General features: G+C 42.7%; 3 protein-coding genes across 8 annotated transcripts; all 3 read right to left on the bottom strand.

The window, feature by feature from the left end:
• Nucleotides 1–106: 106 nt before the first annotated feature.
• On the bottom strand, nt 107–17062 carry RB195_015801 (uncharacterized protein; the record flags this gene model as incomplete). Of its 6 annotated transcripts, XM_064206687.1 has the most annotated exons (20): nt 107–409; nt 454–579; nt 633–1161; nt 1212–1877; nt 1925–2031; nt 2098–2496; nt 3244–3362; nt 3425–3530; nt 3987–4069; nt 4482–4554; nt 7096–7217; nt 7285–7396; nt 9083–9294; nt 9365–9494; nt 10325–10422; nt 10488–10587; nt 10677–10762; nt 10821–10917; nt 11027–11137; nt 17042–17062. In XM_064206687.1, 20 exons carry the CDS (start codon nt 17060–17062, stop codon nt 107–109), a joined length of 3600 nt encoding a protein of 1199 aa, XP_064062563.1. The 6 variants fall into 6 exon arrangements, with proteins under 6 accessions (XP_064062563.1, XP_064062564.1, XP_064062570.1 ...); XM_064206686.1 differs by lacking the exons at nt 3987–4069; nt 4482–4554; XM_064206682.1 differs by lacking the exons at nt 107–409; nt 454–579; nt 633–1161; ... (2 more) ...; nt 2098–2496; nt 17042–17062 and adding exons at nt 3060–3113; nt 11722–11841; nt 11928–12029 and having other exon boundaries at nt 4367–4499.
• Nucleotides 540–1118, bottom strand: RB195_015803 (uncharacterized protein; the record flags this gene model as incomplete). Its single annotated transcript, XM_064206689.1, has 1 exon — nt 540–1118. One exon carries the CDS (start codon nt 1116–1118, stop codon nt 540–542), a length of 579 nt encoding a protein of 192 aa, XP_064062569.1.
• RB195_015802 (uncharacterized protein) lies at nt 14765–15796 on the bottom strand (the record flags this gene model as incomplete). The annotated part of the gene is made up of 1 exon (XM_064206688.1): nt 14765–15796. The coding sequence occupies one exon, from the start codon at nt 15794–15796 to the stop codon at nt 14765–14767; it is 1032 nt and encodes a 343-aa protein (XP_064062565.1).
• Nucleotides 17063–27240: the final 10178 nt, after the last annotated feature.

The raw sequence follows: 27240 nt of genomic DNA, 5'->3' as shown, positions 1-27240 counted from the left end.
CTAATCTTCGATCGCTGACGTAGGAGAGAACTTCGAATCCCGTCCCTCACTTGCGTGAAACGGGATGCTCCTAGCATCACTCTCTCAATTGCGCATTCAATGACGCTCATCGCGTTTTCTTCCTGCTTGCCCAGGTTTCCGAAGCATAGGTCAAAGCAGGAAGTACGGTGGTGTTGAAGAGGTGAGCACGGAACCGGGTTTTCCTGGTCTTCTTCACTACATCCTCGATGCTCTTGTATGCTCCCCAAGCCGCTCGTCTCCTCCTGTCCAGCTCGGGGTCAGGTCGTTCACCATGTTCAATTCCCGAACCAGATAAACATTCGGTGCATGGTGCATTCGGATATGTTCGTTCCGTTGAGCGTGAATGGGGCATCCGAGATCCATCCGTTCCGCATGAACATCTTCTTTTCTAGAATCAGCTGAAGACCGATGCATCCACATGTTTCGACTCACTATTCGTTCCGCTTGGCTGATGCTAGGTGTTATTAGTACGATGTCATCAGCAAAGCGCAAATGGTGTAGTTGCCGACCATCAACCTTCACTCCCATGTCGTCCCATTCCAACTTTCGCATTCCGTTCTCGAGGGTGGCTGTGAATATTTTGGGTGTGAAGTTGTATCACCCTGTCGGACCCCCCTCTTCACGTCCATGATGATGTTATTGTAGAATGGCGAAATTCCGGTTGTGAAGTTACTGTACAACTCTCGAAGTACCTTTATGTAATGAGTAGGGACGCCTTGGTTGCCCAAGGCTTCCACGACCGCTTCCCTATCAGCTGAGTCAAATGCCTTCTTCAAGTCGATGAAGGTGAGACAGAGCGGCATCTTGTGCTCTCGTGATACCTCGATGAGTTTCGAAACAGTGTGAATGTGGTCAATCGTACTGATTCCGTTTCGAAACCCTGCTTGCTCGCATGGCTGTACTTCATCCAAGACTTTTTCAATCCTATTAAGGACCACTCTTGTAAAGAGCTTGTAGATGACGGACAGTAGGCAGATTGGACGATAGTTGCCGAGATCATGTGGATCTCCCTTTTTATACAACAACACGGTCTTGCTGGTCTTCCACTGTTTAGGAACCTTGCATTTCGACAGATAACGTGTAAAGAGCCTCGCCATGGTGTTGATGAGTACTGGCGAAAGGCTCTTCAGGTGTTCTGGTCTTAATCTGTCGGGACCGGGTGCCGTACGATTTCTTACCGACATAGTTACGTATGTCGTATTTCGGACGGGAGAATCTCTGGAATGACATGTCCGTCTTCCCTCAGATGGTGAGGAGGCAAGTGGACATGGCTGTCGAAGAGATCAGGGTAGAAGTCGTAGATGATTTTCTCCATCCCCCGTCTCGATGCAATGGTTGTTCCCTTTGGGTTCCGGAGAGCAGTCATCCTCGTCTTGCGACTGGCGAAGTCTCGACGGGCATAGCGGATGCTTTTCCCCGCCTCTGCAGCTTCAACCAGCACTTCTGCTCTTCTCTCTTTAAGGTCTTCCTTTATCGCCTCTCTGTAAAGCCTTGCGAGCTCGGACGTGAGTTCTTGGTTCCCTGCGGCTCGTGCCGCTCCACGCTGGCGTATCAGCTCAAGAGTTTCAAGAGACAGGCGCCTCCTGGTGGTTTTAAAACTCTCAGCCTTCTTCGCGCAGTCGTGAAGGTGTTCGACAAGCCGGTCATATTCCTCGTCGATGTTGCCCATTGCGGAATCTTCCCAAAAGCCGGCTAGCGTAGCGAAGAGATCCCAGTTGATGGTAGTCCTGGGATTTCTCTCTCTGAACTTGGCGGCTTTCTCTGCTCTCCTTGTGAAAGAAAATCTTCCTCGGAGGAGGCGATGGTCCGATCCCGTATAGAACTTTGGTACAACACCGACGTCCGTCAGGCAGAACCTTTTAACCTTTTATTGACGATGATGTGGTCTATTTCATTACGGTACCCTCCACCGGGTGACTCCCACGTCCAGCGTAAAGAAGAGGGCTGCTGAAATTGCGAGTTCCCATGGATGGTCTTAGTCGTCATGATGAACTCGGAGAGATTCTCTCCCTGGTCATTCTATTGTAGGCCGTGGGTCCCGATGTGAAGTTCTTCCGGCGTTCTTCTTGGGCCAACCTTAGCGTTGAAATCGCCAACTATGACCTTGTAGAAGGTATGATCTTCTTGGTAGAACTTCTCCAGGTCCATATAGAAAGCTTCGACTTCTTCTTCGTGGCTTGATGTTGGAGCGTAAGCGAAGAAGATAGTCAAAGCTGGTGTTGGACCACATCTTCTCATTCGCAGACGTCCGATTCGGGTCATAAGTTGTTGGAAAGAGTCGATGTTCTTTGCCATACTCGTGTTGACGAGGACGACAACTCCACCAACACCTCTACTGTCCCATGTTTCTAAGAACAGTTCTTCTCCAATTCCATATACGAGGTTGAGAGGGTGACGTCGTCTCGTCTCGGTCAGTCCGATGACGGCGTACTTGATCTTCTTGGCTTGCATTATCAGATCTTCGATGGCCGCTTCCTATCCTAGTCCTTTTCCGTTTCGGTAGCCTGTAGACTCCCTCCTGCAACCCCGTCCTACCTGGCGTTACCGTACCAGGCTTTCCTCCGGAATCAGGAGACTCTTTTCTGTTACTGTGTTTTGCATAAAGTTTAAAATCCATGGACAGGTTGCAACCCTCTAGTCCCATGAGTTTTTGGGAAAACTTCCGTTCTCCCGGAGTGGACATGTGGAGGTATTTGTTGGAGGCGACTCCAAACCGCCTCCTTTGCACCTCGCAGTCGCTTGATTGCAGGCTTTTGGCCGGATCGACGTGCGGGATACACGGATGTCATGAGTCAGTCCTGGCTCAGCAGAAACAGGGAGTCCATCCCCAAAGTCTACCTGCGTCTCTGGGCAAGCACAAGGTCGCTTTTGGTCCGCGATTTACTCCCTATCCGCCAATCGGGGAAGCGCCACGTAGCCTCGCGACTAACCGGCTGTGATCCCTCTAGTGAGGGAGATCCGTGGGAAAGCTCGATATAAATGAAAATTCATTTGTTTGTTGTATTCCTGCTGAGCTAAACATGTGCTGATTGCAGATCTCAGGAAAAATCCAGTATATCCGGAAGTAATGGGAAGGGTGTTACTTCATTCATCTTAAATTTAAACCGACTTAACAGAGGGCAGCACAAATTGGAAGAATGGGATGGTAAACAGTTCCTTCTTCAATTTTTATGGTAGTGAACTCAGCAAGAGTAAATGATAGATTTTAAAGCATTTACTTACAGGGTCCATGTGAAGACATGATGGTTCGCAGCCGAAGCACTTTTTTAACAATTCGTTTGGTCCACACATCCATGATGATTCCTGAGGGAGCAAATCGCTGTCTGACACATCCGGTCGATCTGAAAATTTCCACTTTTTGCATAATTCTTGCTAGGTATTAGATTCAGTTACGAGCACTTGCCTAAAAGGAACGAACATTCGTCTTTCGTAACACAATCTCCCAAAAATGATCGAAAGAGTCCTTCCTCGCACACACATGTAGAGCTGCCGCAAATAACTTCACAATCCTAAAATTCAAAAAAATAGTGCTATTGATAAATTGGGACCTCTTCCCTTTGTTAGTCGGCTTCTGGGAAGATACCGCAGTGGACAATATCGAGAACGGATATGATTGTCTTGTAGAACATCTTCATCTCACCTCCTGTACGTGGACAGTGCAAAGTTTCAAAACCACCAAGAAACGCCTGTCTCCGGAAACTCTATGCAACCACCAACTCACGTTCGAGCTCGCAGATGGATGCAGAGGAGCGACAAAAGAAGACCTCAAAAAGAGAAGAGCAGCAAAATTGGCTGAAGCAGCAGAAGCAAAGGCATTTGGTATTTCCGTGAAGACATCGTCAATCGTATGAAGAAGATGAGCGATCTCCGGAGCCGAGACGGAACAACTACAGCATCGAGAAAGAAGACGGAGAAGGTCATTTACAACTTCTATTCAGATCTCTTCCACAGCCACGTAGACTGACCTCCTCATCATCTGTTCCAGAAGTCCTATCTTCCAATGTCCGAAACCCCATCAGGTCGGTGAGGAATCGTACTTCATCCGGTCCTGAAAAAATCAAGTCAAAACATACGAATAACCTACCATCAGTCCTGATCAACACACTGGCAAGGCTCTACACTCGTTATCTGACATAGAGCAAGGTTCCTAAGAAATGAAAAACCAGCAAGATCGGGCTGTTGCACAAGAAGGAAGGACTAGATAAAAATGGGATTTATTTCTCAATCTGAGTGATATTTGTCATATACAAAGATGTTCACAAGAGCAATCCTAAGCATAATTGAAGGAACTTTTGATAAAGGACAGCCATGAGCAAACAGGGTTTCGACCACATACATACCGTACCAGATCTCGTAGACTTATTGCAAGAGGACGAGCGGCTGCCTTGTCTCGCCTTTGTCGACTCGGAAAAGTCCTTTGATTTATTTGAGACTGAAGCGGTCGTGAAGCCTTGTACAACCGAATCGTCCCTGCTCATCTATAAAGTCACTTCGTGACTTGTACAGCAAGGTCGCGGCCAAAATTTCCTCGTTCTACAATAATGCCACAGTCGACGTGGTGAGAAGGGTAAACGTAACACAATCTCACCCAAAATATTGAGATCCTGTGTCGAATGCGGGGATTAGAATGGGGTAGCATGGGAGTGAAAGTTGACGGCATTTACACCGACTGTTTCACTGGTGAGTTCGTTCTGATTACATTAAGGATCAATCAAGCAGGACGGATGTTGATCGAATTTGATGAAAAAATTTAAAAAAAAAGAAAAAGAAAAAAAAGAGAAAAAGTAAAAAGATTGGTCTTCAGTTGAACTTGGATGAAACGATGATCATTTCGAACGGATAGGTTTCTGGTGCCCAATAAACGCTCAACGGAAGGAATATATCCGAATGCTCCAGCTGCGTATATCTAGGTTGGGAAATCAACATGATGAACGAACTGACCTCCGAGCTGGACAAGACGAGAAGAGCGGTTCGGGAAGCATCTAAGAACACCGAGTATGTTATGAAGAGGACTAAGAACATTAGGCTTGATGATCACCTATTCAACACCACCCATCTCCTGTTTTCACCTACGCTTCGGATACTTGGGCAATTTGCAAGCAAGAAAATGCGATCAGCATCATAGAACGCGGAATTAGGAGTGTCCCGCTTTGCGCAAGTGAATGATGGGATTCGAAGTTCACTCCTACGTCACTGATCGAAGATCAGAGGCGCTGCCGCATATGCCAAGGAGAGTAAAATTAGGCATACTGGGCCCCTGATGACAACGACAATGTTTGGACCAGAGCCGTGAGCGACAGGATACCACGCGACATGAAACGTTCCGCAGGAAGAGCGCCGAGTCAGAAGCCAGACTCTTTCATGGAGTCTTTCAAGGGAAGATGTGACGCTCTTTCAGTTTCTTAAGTGGAGGAGCCACATGACAACCTTTGTGCGCGATTGGAACAAATGAAAGCATTACTGGTTTTTGCATAAGCAAATCGGCGAACAACGGGAGGGGGAACGGTAAAGAGGGTCCCGGCGGATTCTTCGCGAATGCCTCCGAGACACAACGTGCCCAGTGGATATGCCGGCGGATACGCGAACAGATCTCGACGAGGTCACGCTCCAATCGTTCATGAAGACGCAGACAACCGCCATAGATGTCCTTCCTACCACAGAGACGCAGAAAACTGCGCAGTTACAAGGAAATATGCAAAGAAGAGTGGTGTGAGCTGTCGAAATGACCGAATAAGTCAAAGAATAATAGAGTTAGATAGAAGTACATGGGATTTTGTATGGTATTCTAATAAAGAACGGCAGTGAGTTTGTCTTTATATCACCTTCAGAAAGTCTAGAAATCTTACCAAATTTGAACTCTTTTCTTTCTGTAAATTCCCGGAAGTCAGAGATACAGAAGGTCCCTCTGTCCAGAAATAAGTTAAGCTACAAAAAAGCTTGGGAGTTGCACGATAACGTTAATTCATATTACTTTTGAGTTACTTTTGAGAGCTGGAATGTTCCGTTCTAACGAAAATTTTTATGCACGTAATTTGAAGCTATTAGGTACATCCTTATCTCAAACTTCACGTGAGGAATTCTCTTGCTTCTGGTACGACTACTAAATTGAGATCACCTCACGTTACAAAATTGCAGTGAATGTGTTTGATTCTCCAGAACAATTCAACAGATAGTGAATTATATCCTAGCCGGTGACGCAGCATATGATTAGCGGTAGGTAAGCAGAGTCAGTTATTTAGGTGCCAACGAAAGTGAATCTCTTTAGGACACGCACCATCGCTAATTGCCCTGACGAGGCATGACCTTGGCATGGTCGAAATTCCACCGGAACCCTCTTTACACGCACCCCAACGGGAGCACATGTGATAAAGGCGCCTCAATGAAACACTACTGCATCACAACTTGAATTCTCCAACGTCAAAACTGTTGCAGCAGTTTCTGGAGAACTTGCGTTGGACGGGTGTACTCCACCATCACAAAAGGTCCATCGGAGTGCCACCTGTTTCGGGACCCTCCCCAGCATCTGTGCGAAGAAATAGACTTTTGAAGACTGCGATGACCTCAAAAATAGACTTAATGGATTTTTATTGTCGCAGGCCCTTAGATGGCGAGCACTAAGTACTTTTCGAAGGCAGGCAGAAATTCTTTGCCCATTGATATTGCTGACAATGATGACAACCGCATTACTGACCCAAAATTTGTAATTATAAAATGGAAATTTTCAATTCCTTTTTAAAAGTGGGAAAAAAGATAGGGAAAGACCTAACAGAACTTCGAAAATAGTATAAGTATTTCAAAGACTCTGGAAGCCATATACAACAAATATCCATCTGTTAGCCTTACATCATATCGGTGCTTGGTTATGCAAACTGCGATAACTGCAGAATTCAGAAAAAATCTTAACGTATTCCCCAACATGGGGATAGAGATGTTACTTTACTCCCAGTCCACTTAAAATTATGCTGACCTGGGTAACACCAAAAAAACGGGTTGGAAGAGTCGGTTGGCGAACAGTCTTCAGAGTGTTTGTTACTGAACACAGGTAAAATGATGAAACTTAAAACATTTACTTACTGGTTCCATAGAATCACATGTTGGTTCGCATCCGAAGCAGCTTTCCGACACCTCGTTCCGTCCACACATCACTGATGATCCCTGATAGAAGGGATTGCTTTCTACAGGCACACTCGGTCGATCTAAAAGATTCTACTTGTCGTACAATTCTTGTTATGCAAGATTGTAGATGTAGATTCAGTTACGAACCCTCTATCGCAGGATAAAAGCAGTTCTCCTTCTCAACGCACTCTCCAAAAGAAGTCCGGGCGAATCCCTCCTCGCACACGCATCTAGGGCGGCCGCAAGTAACTTCACAATTCTAAAATTAAAAGAGAAATAGTGATAAGTTGATAAAATCGAACGAAGTAGCAATTTCTGGAAATTTCTGAAAATTATACTTTACTAATTATGTCCACAAAATCTATACAACCTTGTGTTCTATCACGGCAAAAAAACATCAGTTTCAAAATCAGCAGTTACAGTTAAAAATGATTCAAACTGAAATTCGAAATATTAGGTGAAATAGAAAGTTCTAAACGTATTTTCGCTCGATCTCGACGATGAAATTAACATATTTAGAACAAATCGATTTAGATCAAATGCGCCGTTTTGTTCGATAACTTTTGTTCATTTTAATGGCGATTTCACAATTCCGCAGTTGAACAAGTTCTTGTCTATAGCGGCAAGAAACTTGACCACCTCAATTTGACGAGCCTTTCATGAGGCCAGTTTTGTACCAACAAGAAAACTTTGCAAATGCTTGAAAAGGTGCTCGTCGCTTGATGTCAGCACCGAACTATAGGCGCGTTCGGTCACAACCACCCAGCCTAGCTTTCGGATTTTTGATGGGTCGTTAAAGTGTGGCCTTATCTTTCTGTAACACAGCAGCTTTCCTATTAGCTCATTCTAATTGCTTCTAGTCGATCGCTTGATTCATGCCGGTCAGTTGACAATAGAGATCCGCATTGAGTGTTGGGGCCATTGGAGTAGTTCATAGTGGATGATTCCTTTCCTTCCCACACCAAACTCAGAGTAAAACCTTCGTGGTCCTTCCTGGGTTGGTGACAGTTTGTGCCACCTCACCGCAATTGACTCATTACCTTTCTAGATTTTTTTTTCTAGGGTTTCCTTTCTTTCTAGGGTCTCTGAACTTCTTACTTTACCTAAAAATGTTAAGAAACTCTGTTTAGAACTACTTTTTTTTATTAACAATATTGTTCTGTAATGGGGAGTAGAGTGCGAAGAAGCAAAGATGTAGAGTAGCTGGTGAATTGCAAATTGCGATTAGACAATTAACGCTTTCTTTATGTAAAGCAACTAAAGGAGTTGGCTGATTTAGTTTTCAAAAAAAAAAACGCTTTAAAAGCCTCGAAGTAACAGTGCTTTATGACAATGCGAGACTTCGCACGGCAAAAGTCCTGCGGCAATTTCTGGACTGCTTGTGCTGGACGACAATGCGCCCTCATAGCAAAGGGTTCAACCTTGCCTCGTCCGATTACCACCTGTTTCCGGGCCTGAAGCAGCTTCTGTGCGAGAAAACTTTCAAAGACTGACCTGAAAAACAAACTCAACGAATTATTGTCGCAGCCCGCCTCCTTTTGAAAGACGGGAATTAAATCTTTGCCTATTTCTGTTGTTATTTCTTTGTGTACACAAAGGAAGTAACTCCGAGCACTTCTTTGAATGTTAGAAACATTTTGCTGCTTTCATGAAAACGAAGATATTTTTATGACTTCAAAAAGTCTGAAGAAATGCAAACGAAACTTCATTCGTTTGCATCGAGTTATATTCTTGCTCGGCTAGATGAGCTGATTCTCAGAAGAAAACTCAATTTATCTCCAAGCTGTGGGAAGAGGTGTTAGTTCACTCTACTAAAATTAAGCTGTTCTGCCTAAGAGTGGAGCAGCATCTGTTGGAAGAATCGGCTGGGAAACAACATCTTCTTAGGGTTATAAGGTAGTGAACACAACAGGAGTCAAGGATGTGATTCAAAGCATTTACTTACTGGATTCATATGATCACACGTTGGTTCGCATCCGAAGCATTCTTTCAGCAACTCGTTTGGTGCACATGTCTCCGATGAGCTCTGAGAGGATGGACTGCACACAGCTACGGGCGGTGGACATGGCGGCTCCGAGCATCTGTCTTCTATGGAACAGGCAGTTCCTTCTGGACATTTTAAGTCATCACAGCTGTCCGCGGGCGCAATCCCTGCATCTGAAAACTTCTATCTTCTGAACACAGTTCTTGTTAGACAGTAGAAGATGAAGAAGTTTCAAATGCTTGCCCAGAGAATCAAAGGGAAATTCTTTTTCACTATAAAGACATTCCTTTGGCAGAATACATTTATCCTCCGAATTACGAACGAAGCCTTCACGGCACCGACAAATAACCCCTATACAGTCATATATGCAATCCTGAAAGCAACGCTTCTTAATAAAAATGGAGCGAATGCAAACAACGTTTCCCTTATATTGCTGTTAAAAGCACAAAAATCTTAGATTTTCATCGATTCATTGCTTTCGTTTGTCTACTCGTACTCCTGATCAATTTAATTTCCAGAGCTAAAGTTGTACTGCTTGCAAACTATGTCCTGAATCCCATCTACCACCGGAGGGAACCCAACATCGGAATTTTCTCTGAGCACTGTCACAGACTTAATGTTGTTACTTTCCCTCTGTGGCAAGAACTTCACAATAACATTTCACAATCGCTGTCGAAGCTTTTGTAAGGTAATTAATTACTTCCTGACAATCATTTGACTTGGAGTGGAATTTCGAAATGACGCTATGCAAAAACATCGCGTTTTTTTTTTGCACGAGATCAAAATCAAAATGATTCCTGTTCTTTGTTTCATCATTCGCTCATTATATGTTAGCGAGAATAGTGAAATAGAAATAAAATGGATAAAGGATAAAGCGCACGACGTTGATCAATTCCTTTGATATGTACTACACGTTCTGCTTCAATACAGAATCGTTTGAGCTTCATGAATGCTTGTGTAATTTGTAAGGTGACTTGCGGGTGCTGGCCGATCTATCACATCAGGGCCTTCATCCTTATACACAGGTCTGGCATCAATTTCTCGTCTCAAGCAGAACGAAAGATATGACTGCATCAGTCACTTAATTCTAATCTGGTACAAACAAGGAATGAGGGCAACGTTTCATAGGCTTGGCGTTCTACAAAGGGTGCCGAATAACCATCTAGGGGAATTTGGAAACATACGAAATGTTAAGCTGCCAACCGGATTTACTGAATCGCGACTTTCACAAGTCGGCTCACAGGAGCCGCCGCATTCCACGAGTTCTTCATTTTCTGGGCAAAGAACATCTCCTGGTGCGACTAAACAACGATTATGTTACCATCTAAATTTGACCAGTAACCAGAACTATGCACGTTGTCATCACCATTGTCATCATCTTCGCATTCGGCAGCGCACTCATCTCCGTTTCTGAAATATCCTTCTTTGCATTGGCAACCAAGTACACATTTCTTTGAGCAGTTTTTCTGAAAACCAACCATGAATAAGCCAGTTTTGGATATTGTTGTAGTCTTCTACCGACAGCGGAATAATATAAGTTGTATGAACTACGAACTGGTGCGGGGTTCCAGCACGTTGGCTCACAAGCTGTACCACATTCTCTGAACTCTTCATTGGCATTACACGTAGGTCTTAATGTCTCTATAATTTATGATTAGTTGATCAGACTATGCTTTTATTAATTTTAAAAAATATCTACGAAGGCTGTCGCAGTCATCCACGCAAGCGCCATATTCATTTCTTAGGAAACCTGGCTTGCACTCACACCTAGGTATACACTCCTCCAAACAAATTTCCTGAAACTCCGCTTTCAGAAAACTGCTAGAACCTATTCTGACAACAGAGGGAAAAACGTTCTTTTCTAATTGGAAGATCCCTGAACGAAAAAAAAAAACAGAACATCACCGGACTAGGATCTCTACATGTTGCCTCACAATGAGAGGCGCAGACGTTGAATTGTTCATTGGCAAAACATCTTCTAAACCGAGTGTTGACGGCAGGTAGCAGAAGAAAGCCCTAAAATAAGATGATTCTCATGACATTTATGTCAACATGCGTTCTATCCTCATGGTTCTCGTACAAAAGAATTGAGTGCAATTTGATGTAGACATTCTAGCTCAAATGGTTCACTTTTTATCACCAGGACGGAATCTGTTTACAGAGGTCATCATCTGTTTTGCATTATCGAAAAAAAGACTAGTCTTGGAAAGAGCGAAGAATAACAACAGAAGATTTGCTTCCTTTTTTGTTTCACACTCAAACAATCGATGAACGGTTCTCAGTCCATTACAAGTCAGGAACGGTCCTTTCCTCCTTTTCCCGTGTCATGACTCCGTCACTGCCAACTGATGAAAGGAGAGAGCTGGCATAGTTCTGTTGCATTTTTCGTCACGAGCGACCGCGTAGTCTGATTGCCCACTGCACGCGGTGGTCATCCTTACTAAACGCACTCAACCATTTTAGCATTCACTCTCAGCGCACACGATATATATATATATATCTCATATATCGATCTCATATATTGGTGTTGTCGTCCAGCATACCGCCAAATCCCTAATTAAATATATCAAACGTCTGTGGCATATTTGATAGCAACTCACCGTCTTACCACGCTGAGCTGAGAAACACTTGCAACTCAAGAGCACTTGGGTTTTGGATAAACAGTTCACATCGAGCTCTTGTTGTAGACCGGGAAGATTGAACAGAGTTGTTTTCAAAGACTGTGTGAATTGAAGTAGATGTTGGCTAAGAAGGCTGTTTAGAGGGTGTGAATCGTTAGAAACTCACACCTTCTGCGATATCTTACCCCTATGTCAAACTCGCGACACCGACAATCGGTAATTGCGCCGTGCAGAGATTTTGGTTTGCACCACCAAGCTTCTTCTTCACTCTTCAAATTTACTATCATTATTGTCACTTTGATAACCTAGACTTCTCTTGCTCTTCGAATCGATGGAACGAGCGCGGGTAATTCCCCAGTCGTCCTGATCACTAGCAAAAGTCATCCAGTTGTTTCTCTTTCCGCGTGCAGCACAAACCTCAACTTTCTTCTTGAAAGACCTTGCAAAAAAATCTGTCCACCCGGTCGAAGGTCTTCCTGTAGTGTATTTAAAATCGTGTGGAACTCGCCGTTTGCGGCTCTGACACAAAGGCTGTCGTTGAAGAGAATCACGTGTCTGGCCTCTTTTGTTTCGCCTTCCTTAGCAAAAGCGGCGGCATCTCTAACCCTCGATAGCTGACATAGGGCAGAACTCTGAATCTCGTCCCTCACTTGTCTGAAGCAAAATACACCTAGCACCACTCTTTCGAATGAACGTAATTACGCTGATCGAGTTTTTTTTCTGGTTGCGAAGTGCTCATGATTTTGAAGCATGCGTAAAAGCACGAAATACGGTTGTGTTAAAATGAGCACGAAGACTGGTGCTGCTGATCTTTTCCACTACATCCTTGGTGTTTTTATACGGCAAACAAGCAGCTCGATGTTCAGGTAGTTCTTCATTTTCATTTCTCGACCCAGATAGACATAGCTGGTGCATTCGGATACTCCACTCCACATGTTCGCTCCTTTGAGCATAAATGGAGCAACCAAGATCCATTCGTTTTCATAAACATTCAATCAACAATTGATCTTTTAGCAGTTTCAGCTGAAGACCAATGGTTCCCCATGATTCGTTGAAGTCGGCCAAAATTCGCTCCGTTTGGCTGATGCCAGATATTGCCAGAATGTAGTTAACATACCGCAGATGTGTAGCCTCTACATTTCCTTCACTTCCATATCGTTCCATTCCGGCTCACGCACTGCGTTTTCGAAGGCGGCGGTAAATATCTTCAGTGAGACTGCACTACATTGTAGGATTTCTTTCTTCATGTCGACAAGGATGTTCTCATAGAATGGTTGATTTCCGACCGTTATGTTACTTTTTAACTTCCTAAATACCTTAATGCATACTTAGTCTCATGTGAGCCTAAGGTTTTCTTCAAGTTAATGATGGAGAGACAAAGCGGCATAGTGTATTCTCGCGCCACCTAGATGAGTTTCTGGACATTTCAAGTTTTTATGAAAGTGGTCGATCGTGCTGAAATTCTCATAAAGCCGCGCTTGCATGCATGACTGTTATTTATTGGCAACTTTTTCAATCCTGTTAAGGACGAATCTAATCGGAGCTCATCCATGACAGATGGTAAGAAGAATGAACGATTATTCCCGATGTCATATGTGTTCCCCTCCATACAAACAACAAGGTCTTGCTGGTCTTCCATTAATCAGGAACATTTTATTCCGACAAGTAATGCTACAGTGCTTTGTATTGCTGGTCTTCTCTCTTTGATGTTTTCCTTTATCGGCTCATTACTAAGCGTTGCGATCTCGAGGACGAGTTCTAGGCTGCCTGCGGTTTGCGCTGCTCTTGGCTGGCACATTACGCGAACTGTTTCTGAAGGCAGACGGATAGTCTCTCTTTCCTCACGGCTTTCCTCACGCAGTAGTGGGGATGTTCAGCGAGCAGATCTTTTATCTCATCGATGTTTTTCTTTCCAAAAACTGGGAATGGTGCGGCGAACTGGTCCCAGTTAATGACAGTTCTGCGAGTTGGGTGTCTAAACTTGGCGGTCTTTCCTCCTTTCGCAACAAAAATAATTTGAGAGGAGCAGCGGTTCGTTCCTATAGAGAAATTCGGTAGAGAAGTGACGTCCGTCAGGCAAACCCTTTTACTGACGATGATGTGTTCAATTTCGCCGTGATACACTCCACCGGCCGACTCCCACGTCCAGCGTAGACAGGAGGGGTTCTGGAATTATGAGTTCCCACGAATGATTTTTGTCGCCATGATGAAGTCTTCCCTACTCGTGCTACTGTATCTCGTGGGTTCGGATTCGAGGTTCCTCAGGCGTTCTTCTGAGGCCAATTTTGGCATTGAAATCACCAACAATGACCTTATAGGAGGTTTGGTCATACCTGTAGAACTTCTCTAAGACAGTGTAAGACGCTTCAACGTCTTCTTCTCCGTAGCTTGATGTCGGACCGTAAGGGGGAAAGATACCCAAAAGTTGCGCTTAACCGCATCTTCTCATCCGAAAACTTCCGATTCGTGTCGAAAATTGTAAGTTAAAAATTAAGTTGTAAATTAAATTGTAAGTTAAAAATTGAAAATTAAACAGTCGAGGTTTTAGCCATAATTGGGGCGACAAAGATACAAATTCCACGGACTCCTCTGCTGTCGCATGTTCCTAAGAAAGCTTGTTCACCACTTCCTTATACTACCTTAAGTGAGTGGTGTATTCTTGGTCGGTCCTATGACGACGCAATGTTCCTAGCTTCGGATTATCAGGTATGCATCATCGATCTTCAACCGCTTGGGATGCAAGCGTATGTGATGTCTATTTAAATATCAGAATCCTAACCTCTTTCCGCACCTCTTAACCTCGATGACCCTTACAGTCCTGTATATGTCCTATACCTAGCGTTCGTTGCTTTCATTAATATCTGAGAGACGTCGATAATTTCTTCGAGGGAAATATAAAAAGCGGCTGTTTTCCACCTCCCAATCACTTCGATGGAGATTATTGACAGGACTGAGGTTTAGTCGGCTGAATGGGTCAATCTTAGAAATGCAGAAAGATGGAGTCCACCTCGTTGACCCACCCTCATCTCGAGAAAGGTACAAACTCAGATAGCTCCTTATCCACTACCAAGTAAATAGTAGTAGTTGCGTTCTTAGTTACCATGTCGTTAACGTGTTCTTCCATTGTAATGTTGACGTCGGGTTCCGCTATTGTCTCCTCCATCTTCCACTGACTCTCAACCATGTCTGGTGTTATTTGGCTCTCCAGAACAATACGCTGTATTCTTAGAGCGAACTTTGCGAGCACTTTTTGGGCATTATATGACCCGTTCAAATCGATATTTAGTTTTCTTAGTTGTGTCACGATTGGGATTATCGTTTCTAATAATTTTCCCTGCGCTTGCGTGGTTGAGTTTTCTGCTCGTGCGCTTTCTAATCGCGACTGTAGGGCGCTTATTAATTGTGCGTCGTTGCCGTATTTCTTCTGCAGTAGGTTAACGGCAGGTTCATAATTTTCTTCAGTAACCGGATAGCGCCTCACCATTTCGCGAGCTTCTCCCTTGAGCGCATTTATTAAGAAGTTGAATTTTTGTAAGTTAGTCAGGGAGGGTTGGCTATGGACGTTAGCGTTAAAAAGCGTCCAAAAGTTAGCGTAGACCCATATCTTTCCGGTAAATGTTGGTATTGGAATAGCGGGTAGTTTCGGTGCTGCTCTTTCCAACTGTCCGCTATTTCGGGTGATGATGGGCTGATTACCCGTTTCTCTAACACTAATGCGTTTGGCCTCTAACTTAATAGCAAGCTTTTCTGCGCGATCAATGGCAAGGTGAGCCTTTTCTATATATTCAAGCGCTTGCGCTTCATGGTCTTCGCTGAGTGCGTCACCCATTGCTTCAATGACGTTAACGAAAGCATCAAGTTTGTCGGCCACTAGTTTACTTGTTGCTTTGAGTTCCAGCATAGCTGTGTGGATGTGTTCCAAAAATTCTCTAGAGCTCGGTGAGATATCATCGTGCGACGCGTCCCCTTCGTACTGCGCGATTATTTCGTTCAAATTATTACAATATCGTGTGAGGAGTGCTTTCTTAGTTCTCAAAGTGATGGGACCAGACATGGCGTACTTAGGTGTTAGCAACTGACGATTTGAGTCAGCGTAATCGAGGCGTGAATCGAAGTGCGTTCCGTGTTAGGTAAAGCGTAATGAAGGAAAGTCGTACCTCCTTAGGTTTTGACCTATGCACCATAAAAAAGAGTTGTACTTGGCACTGGTGGTTCAGTATGCTCGACAACACGTGCAGCGTACGACTTTTATAGCCTCAAACTTGGGTAATTAAACCTGTATAAAACATTCAAACACACACAAGACGATAATGCGATAAACAATAACAAATGACTCAAATTGGACAGTAATAACCTTAAAAGGTGTGTAGAAATGTATCTAAAAACCTAAGCGCGTAAACAGGGGTACATAAAGTAACTACAACTAAGCGCGAAACAAAATATAATTGTACAAAAACCTAAGCGTGCGGAGGCAAGTCTATGCCTACAGTGTTACGGTACAAAATGAACGAAATGCTTAAGCGAGTAATGTCAGGATATAATACAACAACAGTTCAGCGCGTCACATTCACAGAACTAACCTAGGCGCGTGGTCCCCATGCGTACAAAAGACTAAACCTAAAGCGCAAAGCGAGTAAAAATGTATAGTTAAATGTACATGAAATGATTATGCGCGACATTAACTACTAAGACAAGATATGAATAAAAAAAGGGTAAAACGGCGTTAGGCGAGATGGATGGAATGTCCCGGCTGCGTCTTCCGTCCTTATATGCTGGGGCTCCTGATGACGACAGTGGCTCATGCAGGGGTTATATTTTGAGAATCTTCTGCTAGAAGCAAGATAACCCTGCATGAGTCACTGATCTCTTGAACCGCGCTGTCACTTCTTCGTCGTCAGCGTCTTGCAGAGAGGAATCGCGGTTCTTCCGCGATAGAGAACGACACCTCGTAACATACCGAAACTGATCCCTCTAGCGATGGAGATCCGTGAAAGCTCAGTTGTGCGAGACTGTAACTTGAAGTAAGAGTTTCTCCCTTGTCCTTGTCTCCTACACTATTCATCGTCGTGGTAGAACACCATGCTTAGACATAGCTGCGTCAAACGACCTGGAGTTGCCTCGCACTGCGAATGGTAAAGGAAGTAGCGGTTGACCATAATTCATATTTATAGCCTGATTTCTGCGAAATAGGCTCCTGCCTCGATTATCTACCGTCAGTTCCACTGCTCCACTGCGATTTTCACTACTCACTATTTCCGTTTCTTCCTTGTGCATTAAATATCAGAAAATTAGTACTTACTGCAAGGGTGAGCAGCATCATGATTGTAGGCTTTTGTAGCAACTTGATATCTGCAAGTATCAGTATGAAACTTTCAAGAACTTCGCTTTAAAAAGGACTATAGCAGTCATACGCAACATCAATGTTAATGAATTTTCAAATGGAATGATCAATGAAGGGAACAGAAAGACAATAGCAGCAGATACATTCCAAAGCAGAAACAGGAAAAGAATAAAGAAAAGAAGAAAATTCTAAATTCTGTTAGTCGAGGAAAGATTTTAACGGTGTTTAGGATAACATGATCAGACAGAAAGAGAGACCGACAGATAAAAATGCGGAAAACTGTAAGCGAATCAAAGTTAGAGAATGGAATACGGTCGGAAACTGCATCGCTGCACCATTCGGGAAGCAGGAAGAAATGGAAGCAAACCTGACTTCTACTTCACTCTCTTGCATGCCAACTTGTGAACAAGAATAGTCAGGTCAACGCAAATGCATTCTACTTCAAGCTGGAATGGTAGCGCTGCGATTGAGCGTCCATTCCGGCAATAGTCTTGTACGAACATCGCGAATTTCTCACCACTGTGGTAAGTAGCACTGTCGTTGCTCTAGATAAGTTGAATCGGGTGAGATGTTTGCCGCAACGCCTAAACGGTTTGGCAGTCCAACCGCAGAACAAAGGTGGAAACAATTGCGCCTTAAAAAGTCATTAATAAAAAAACGCCAGCCGTATAAGACTACTTTTTTTGTTCTATACTGGCTCCACAGTGATCTCAGTCCCTGAGGTATCCTAATTTGACAAGACTCTAAACTCTAAACTGTATGACGCAACCTTTTAGAAAAACTGGATCAAGTAGACCACTGATGGTCAAACTAGCAAGTTTTGAGAACAGATCGCAACACTAGAAGAAGCGGTGGAGTTGTGCTCTTTATTGTAAATTGCTTTTCCTCTGCACTCATTTCAAGAGAAGTTGACTGAAGCCTGAAACATTATCTGCCAACATTTATTTTGAAGACAACTTGGTACATTTAGATGTCGTACATACAGGTCACGTATATACAGGTCTTGCTCCCTATAGGTCTTGCTGACAAACCAGAACAACGATTTAAGGCGATTTCCGATAAGTCAACAATTAATTTCCTGGCTATTATCACTAGTGACATTAACGTTCCTGACATCATCTGATTGGATGTTCCTCATACTTACTAATAACGCCTCGAAATCTTTTGTTGACTTCGGCCGAAGTCACAAACTTTAGTACAGTTAGTCAAAAATAATGAGTTAGGGAACCATAACCTTGATAGTATTCTTGCTCCGACAGAGACACTGTCAGAAGGATCCAAACCAATGCTTCATTGTGATCCAGGGAGCATGCCTCAATAACGTATCAATCAGCCTTGGTTAGAGAAACACAGATTTATAGTATAAAAAGAAAAACTGTGGACTTTTCTTGAGTAAGAGTTTATCTCGATCAGATCGATTCGTTGGGCTGTACCAGTACACTGTGAAACCGCTGCTTGGTAATTGTGAATATTTCTTGCTGTCTTAAAAAACTCTATCGATTTACATATTCCTATCTAGAAAGCACCTCTGGGAATGGTTAAGTGCCTTACATGCATTTTCGTTGTATCGGCTGTGATCCTTAGCTTGGAAAAACTATGTGCTTCAGCAAACTACATAACGAAGTTCCGAGAAAATCACTGAAGCACAATCTCTCGATTGAAAGAAAAGTAATTGAGTCAAGAGATAAACAAACTTTCTACACCTTAATTCTCAAATGTATCTAAAACAAGAAATTGGAGAGTTCAGGACAAAAAAGAGTAAAACACTATGGATTGATCCTGAGAAGGCTTAATTACTTGCCGACACGTTTAAAAAAAACTTTCCATTTAATATTTTGTGTCACAAATATTCAGAAAAATTATCTCTTCTAATGGGAGATAGCAGTTGGTTCAACACAAGTGAAATCATCGAGTTGATTTTTAAATAGGGCAGTTCTTATTCACAAACACCCGATAAGATTCCACTTTTTTTAAAGAAGAAATGCTGTTTGTTAAATTGCATGGCTCACAACTCTCATCCTTTCATCTTCATGAGGAACGTTCCCTTAAAATATAATCATTCTCAGGTCATTCCTATCTCAGAAAAGTCCTCAAATAATCAGCCAAACAACATTAGACCCGTTAGTATATGCTATATTTTAGCAAGACTGTTTGAAAAATTTTTCGAAAATGTTTGTCAATTGTCTTGTTGCTCATTCTACCACTGGCATAAATCAGAATGGATTTTTTAAAATAATGTCGCACACGACGGTCTAATACAAAAACCTCGACAAGTGAGAATACATCATAGAATAACAGCTTATTTACAGTCCTCTTTTTCGCACGGAGCGCTTCACGTGTTTGTTAGCCAACCCTTTATCCATTTCATATAACATGTAACGGTGTTCCACAAAGCGTTGTCTTATCATCGGTACTCTTTATAACTTACACATCCTGGCTACTACGGATGATCCCTCCAAGTGCTCAAGGCTGCATAACACTCGCAGATGACATAACAATCCTATCATTCGATTAAAAAAAACCGGACAAACGTAAACCTCAAAAAGTCATTCATATAGTGGATGACAGCTGCAAATAATACTTAATTAACCATTTATTAGTGGTCAGTGTGGTAGTGTCTGAGTCTTCATTCCAATAAAAGAGCTTACCATTTCTTTTACGACTTCTACCGCCATTCAATTGCACGTATGCAATTTTAATACTTACACAACTGGTTCAGGAAGGTAGCATGTGGATTCGAAGGCAGCATACCACGAAATTGAGGATGTTGAGGTCTCACGAGGGACTGGTAGGAATAAGGAGGTAGTTTACGAGTATGAGCGTAATGATACTCAATTATCAGTTGTAGTAGTAATCCAGGGGAACGCACCGTTTGGTCGCTCCTAAAATGCAACTTATCACATTTAGTTAAACGATAGCAATCCGCTACGTGTCTGTAATTGTGCAGGTTGGGAAGATTCTGTTGCTTATTCAAGCTCGATTAGCTGGACTGCGGACGTCTGGCAGCGTCTCTATTGCTCACGTTCCATTCCCTGACACGTTTTTTAACAAACAATTGAAATCAAAATTGTTTCACGCTCATTTTTTTGTACTATAAGATAAAATTGAGAGTGCCCACGTTCATAGACATAAACTGCACTTCTGCTTCTGTCTATTCGTGGGAAAAGAGTGGAATGGTAAGAATGCTCTCACTTGGCTAAGATACAGTTTATTCAAGAATTGTTTTGAGAAAATCTAGTTTACTATTTCAAAATCCGTCAGTCTCTGGCTAACCTCATATGATTAGTTTTATAATGTTACACCTTGTAGACGAGTCGCATACAGTATTAAAATAATGCAGTAAGAATTAATCGAAATATTAATTACAAATACTTGCCAGCAAAAGCGGTTAAAAGAATTGTGGGTTGTTTGTTGGGAAGAAGTCTTCTTTTTAACTCAATTTCAAGCTAGACTCTATCAAAATCCGGTCACAAATTAATTAATTAATTTCAGAATTTCTGCTGTTGGATTATCTTGGATGATGTTGCTTTCACGAGTAGTGATATGATGCAAAAAATAACCAGGAAACAAACACAAAATCTTTGTTATCTTTGGACTTTTCTTCCTCTTTTCATCCATCATCTTTGGACCACCTGTCCAAAACATTGTAATTTTAGATCAAAATATTTGCTTTCTAAGAATTAGTGGAATGACGAATGTGATTTATCCGATGTAATATTGTTTCCAACTGTATGATTTTGATTACAAAAAAACTCGGAAAGATCCAAAATTCACTGCAGAAAACAAAAGTTTTGGTGGTATAGTTGTCGTCTTGAGGCTTGGTTATTGTCGATACACTAAAAAGGACTGGTCATTTGGTGGCCTGCAAGTAAAATAACATTATTATATCTCTGAAAATGATGTAATTTTAGGAGCGCCAGCGTTTAGAAAATAAATCTTCCCCGCGAAGTCTATAGCAGAGAATACTCGTGGTATAGAGGGAAATTCTTGTGTTCAGCATGAAAAAAAAGGATTTTTTGATAATAAATGTCGTAAAGCGAAAAGGGGATATTAGAGTTAAAGGGACAAAGTTTTTGGCGTTTCACGTTTCCCTCACGTTCACTTCAATTCAGAATCGTTTGAGGTTCACGAACGCGTAACTGGCCTATACAATGACACCTGAGGCTTGGCGATGTGTCAAGTCAGTGTTTTTATCTTCCAGACAAGTCTGGTTCCAATTTAGCGACCTCAGAGTGATGAAAGGCTTGGTGAACACTAGGGCGGATTCGAACCGCCGATCGATGTTGCAGAAAGCGGAACCTTTAACCGCTACACTACACTCGCCCATAGGCGATATTAGGATCACTGAATTAAGCAGCTTTCACAAAAACTGAATTCAAATATCAAAAGGCAGTTGGAAAAAGAAGAGAATCTCAAAGACGAAGATAAGAAACCAACAACAGGTTTGTTGATAACCTTCTATTAGTCGAACTAGCAGCGGAATTAATACACAAAGCACCAGTAGGGTGGGCTTGGTGCGTTTCCTACACAAAAAAAAAAAAAAAAAAAAAACACAAACAAAGACTGACAAGAAAATTAAACACTTCGCCTTGAATTCGTATAAATAGTTCCTTGCTCAAAAGCTTTTTTGAAAGAGAACTCACAAGAACTTCTCATGAATGTTTCGAGTCTGCGGCAACATCTGCATTATTGCCTACCTGCGTAATCATCTGTCACTCCGCGGCGGATAACGAAAACCGTGACCCAGAATTTCTTCCGATGGGACCGTTTCTTGTATTATTCGAGCACTCAAAATCGTGACACGCTCCGATTCCAGTCTATGCCAGGAAAGAAAATTATTCCTACGAAGGTAAACAACTACAAAGGTTCGAACAATCTGAAACGGAAAAACCTAGTTTTTTTTTTCGGGAGAAATACTTCTAGTTGCAGGAAAGTGAAATCCTAGAGAACGAAACAAAACCTTACTATAATGTTGCCATTTTTGTTTGCTATTTTTCGTTACGGCACAGATCATTACCATCCATGATATCCTGCACAAAACTGCGGAACTGGACGCTAGCAATTTGCTCATTTGTTTTAGGATTATGCTACGGTGCAGTAATAAGAAAAATTCTCCTAATTTCGGTGAGCGGCAGCACCAGTGAGAACGAGGTTATAAAAGTTATCCAGGATTACGTTGAGAATCTTGTAATGCAAGTCAATAAGATTGACTACGAAGTCATCGGACTAACCGATAGGAGACGACGCCATCCACCGTACATGAAGCTGGAGAAAAAACTGTTCCTAGGAACACCCGGTAATAGAGATGTTGGAGTAGTCGCCAACGAACATTGATTCTTTCTAACAACTGACGACCCAAATCTTTCGGTTATTATGCTTGCATGAGAACACGTGAGTCTTCCACAGAGAAGACAGTAACCATTTTCCAGTTCATTGTGGACATGTCTTCTACACATGGGAAATGCCACGCTGTACTTCTTTGACAATTGAACGATGCTGGCGACCGCACATGCATTTATTTCCTGATCGTATAATATTCCTGATCATATATAATATATACAAGTAACTAAGTAAAGTAGATACTTTTTGTACATGTGAACTTAGAAAATACAGACTTGGAATAACATTTGAGATACCAACTTAATAGGTAATGTAGAAGACGAAGAACTTGCTTTAGTGATTTACATGGGCCAAGATCTATGAAATTGCGTAATGGCAGTAATTTACCATATCAAGCTTTTCATCATAATACAACATGTGATATTGATTACGACAATAAAATAGTAAGTATTGCAACTGGGCATTTGACAAAACACAAACATAAACATTCATGAATGATGATAACAAAAAGAACCATAGTAATGAAACTACAATAAAAACTGTGTTTCTTTGGTCGATCTTATCGACAATCATTGCTGGTGATCTGTTAAAACTGTCTTGAAGAACATGATATTGAAGAACTAAACCTGAAAAACTTAGGGACTCTACAATTGAAGTAGCAAGTGAGAATGGTTTCTGATCGTACATTCTGGTTTCAGAAGCACTGCTGTCTCCACTAAAAGTGGGAGTCGCAGTTTTGGGCAACATAAAGAAATAGACCATATCATCGTCGTTGTGTTTCGAGGATCCAAACAGGTTTGGAAGAAGATGTTTGGAGGATCTCTCACTGCCGTACCTGACACGGGGTTGTACAACCACTTCCTTCAAAGTGGAGTTCTCTTTACATGGAAAGAAGAGAAGATCGCGAGACTATTACTAACTCTTGAGAACTGTTCCCTTTGGGACCGGTGGTTGATTTCAAAAATAAGCAGTAAGGGTCATGAAGTTGGAACCTGCCCTATCTATAGGTTGTTGTGTTTGTCCTGCTACAAAGTGAACTGTCTGATATCCCGACTAGTGAACAGCCTATCTGCATACAGTGTAGGATTTTTGTTTCATAGCAAACTCAAACACTCTGTGAAGAGCTAAAGATGGACATACATAGTGAGGGATCAAATATTTTTAATCTCGTCTAAATTCCATTGTCATCAGAATCGTTTCCATTACTTATTGGTGCGCGATAAAGAAATTCATCGATGTATTTGCTTAGATACTTGACCGAAGAAACTGTACCAGAAATTTCAACGTTCAAATTACAGTTAAACTTCGTGAGAAGGTACAATTTGGTCGGTACGACCCAGCCATCGTTATACACACTTTCGTTAATCTCGACGGTTGTGTCGATCCCGCCTCCTATACATTGGCTATCAAACTATATTGGAAGGCTATCGGCTTCCATGAACGTGCTTTTGAGAAAACGTTTTGGTCATCTTCCACAACAGATACACGGTGAATGAGGATAATCAGCGCCACATTTTCTGTGGATCATATAGGATTGCCCCCGGTTTTTATTCTTTGTCTGGTATTTCAGCACTCAAAGCATTACTGTGTCAGGTACTGTTTGTTTGTTTACTCCTACCCATGTTTTAGAATCAGCAGCAAATGACAGTGCGGAAGATCTCTCTTCTGGGATTCAAGCCTCCGTCGCGCTCATAAACACCTGCGCCACTTCGTTTGTCAGTTTCTTCCGATGCACCGAGAGGAGGAGTCATCATGGCTGTGTTGCTGTAACATTTCGCGCAGAGTACGAGCTGTGGCTAGCGGACAGGGCAGAGTCCTTCGAGTATTATCGTTGCTATCCGGAGCTAACCAGGCGGCCAATACTCCGGATTTTCAACGTAGCGTGTCCGACCCTTTCAGCGATAAGCACCATGCATGACGGCTGAGAGACACACCGCGTGTCGACCACGGAACTCAGTTTCCAGACATTTCCGTTGCGTGGTCACTTTGTTCTTACGTACATGGTGATCGAGGCGGAATGAGCCGTGAGATGTGCAGTTGCCATGTGAATAGTTAGTGGTCTCAAAAGGGGGTGGGAAAAAAAAAAAAAAAAAAGGATAAAAATAGGGGGGAAAAAAAAAAAAAAAAAAAAACCCCCCAAAAAAAAAAACCCCCACAAAAAAGAAAAAAATCCTGTCGATGAGCATACCGAGAACGCTTGATTATTTTGCGCAGGAATCGGCAGCCCTCGCCATGTTGGGCTGAATCTACTCCTGAGTCCGCGTCCTGAAAAATAACCTGAGGCAGCATCTACTTTTTCTCGAAAAATGAGAAAGTTCTGGAGCAGGTACGATGGCGTTGAGAGAGCTGGCCCAACTAGTCACACGGCCCTAAAATTTAACGCGGCGAAGGGAGCTGACGTGTCCGAGGATAAACTGACCATGGCGACGTCGGGATATGATATATATATATATATATATATATATATATATATATATATATATATATAATCATATGGCTATTCTCTTCGAGGAACTCGGCAGACTCCTGCGCGACGTGTGTTCTGGAATTTAAGAGGATTACCTTTTTACATTTTTTCTCCCTTGTTCGGAGTCATTTCCTCATTTTCTCTTTCTTGTTGTGAGTCGACTATGGACAGCTCCACAGCTAGCTCGTCAGGCACCCACCCTAGCCGGCGCACTGCTAGCGGTGAAGTGTGATAACGCAAAGTTGGGCAGACCCCGGTGCCTCGGTGAGCGCAAGATCCCCGGACACTTCCGCCTCCATACTGTTGTGGTAGGACATATTGGCCTCCCGCTCCGATTGGCCCTCGACGCTGACGATTATAAAAGGAACGGTGGGGTCGGAACCATGTAAGTACCTTGAAGTAGTGCTCTGATTTCCGGCCCTAGGAAGCTGATAAGCGCGCCCTAGGTAACCATATTAGGAAGTTCGTTAAGTGACGATTCGCCTTCTATGAGGACTCTAAACAGTTTACTGCATGAAGGAGCCATATTTCGTACCCATGGTGTTGAGGAGGACCGCGGTTGTAACAGATAGTATGTGAGAGGACAGAACTTAACCCTGAGCAGTATTATGCGCTCCCGTGTTCGAGACACGTGCCGCTCGGGGACGGCATACTCTTGTTTTCCTCCGTCAAATGGAGGGCAAGCTCAGGATCGCTAATATATTTCTCCACGAAGCTGCGCCCAGCTGCGAATCGATCGCCCACATTCCTCTCCGCTTCGGAAAGGAATGGCGTAGGTCTTTCCTGGCGACGTGAGGATCTTATCTAGGTCGACTGCTATAGCCCTGAGGTTTTTATGAGCTGCTGTGCCGGCTACGAACTGCAGCACGTTTCCTTTACTCCGTGAGTGATCACACCAACCAACGCGGCTATTGCCTAATTTGTCTGGGCAAATTAGGCAACAAGTCTTCAAAATGAACAAACAACTCACTCCAAAACAGCAGTTAGTATTACAATTCAATTGGATCTATTGTGCTCTAATAATGTCACATGCTGCGGAAGTTCCTCTGTTATTTATTCTACCAGTCTGAGCGTCCGGCTAAAGCAGGACTTCAGACTTTCTGTTGTGTTCGCTCCGCTCGCAATCACTGATTAATGAAAATAAATTAATAATAGTGACATTTTTTGTAAATTAGGATTGGGAATTTCTTACAAGGTTTTCTTCTTTTTCTTAAAGGAAATTTGAGCTAAAGATTCATACTTTTCTTTGAAAGTCCATTCTACGTTTGCAGAACGTACAAACTTCAACTTAAACACTTTTTCGATACCAATGTAATATAGACACGATGTGGAATCATTACTCAAAGTATACGATTCCCTTTTGTTTCCTCCAACAGTTACCACGGGGCGATGTTTCACATGAAATGAAGTGAATGACGTCATCTTACTGATAAAGGTAGCGTTCCACATCAGATCATGTAGACAGTTGGCTGCTATATAAGGAACAGTTAGCATTCATGTAACCACTTTCTAAACAACGTAGGAGTCGTAGAGGTGAAAAGCAACGCGGAAATTGGATACGACTATGAAACGTTTGCGTCTTCCCATTTACCTTTTGCGACATGCACACGAAGTTACTGTGCGATATTTCTATGTCACGACAGGAATTCGACGCCGCGGGACCAGTCGCACCTCCTTCTATAGCTGTCTGGCGCCGGTGGACCCGTCGCTATCGCTTCTATAGGTTCTTCTACAGGCTTTGAACCGACTGCATTTCATTTCGCTGCGTACGGCAAGCCGCACATACACGTCCCAAACAGGTAGCGCTGGGTGAAAAAGGCACAGTCGTAGAGATACGATCTCAGAAAAAGGAAAAAAAAATGCGAAAACCTACTATCTAGGCAAATATTGAATGTGAAGAGGAACGATCTATGTTTTTTTCTAATTCTGCAACTACAGAAATAGGTGGAGGCAGTGAGAAAGGGGCACTCAGTGTTCTCCCCATTTCTCGACTTAGTAGCTTTAGCTTACATGTCATAGATCCTCTTAGACTAATGCTTAGGTCTTAAGGCCCAACTGATTTAGTTATATACTTCGAAAAGTAAGAGCGCCTCTGAGTGCCCCCTCTCCATTTCTCCCTATTCAGCTGAAGTTATGTTCACCCGAGTTTCTCAGAGATTACTGTATGCATACAACACTCGTTTATCTATTTCAGTCCAAGGAGAGGTTGGGTTGTTTTATACTTCACCGATGAAGTGATGTCGCACCATGAATGCATATTACTAACTTAGTGGATTGGGATGAAATTAGGATTTACTGATGTGACATACTGCGAGAAAAAAGGATCTAATCCTTACTGGGATATGTTTTC

This window comes from Necator americanus, chromosome V (genome assembly GCF_031761385.1).
Source record: "Necator americanus strain Aroian chromosome V, whole genome shotgun sequence".
Classification (NCBI taxonomy): domain Eukaryota; kingdom Metazoa; phylum Nematoda; class Chromadorea; order Rhabditida; family Ancylostomatidae; genus Necator; species Necator americanus.
This window is presented reverse-complemented; position numbering and strand designations above follow the sequence as displayed.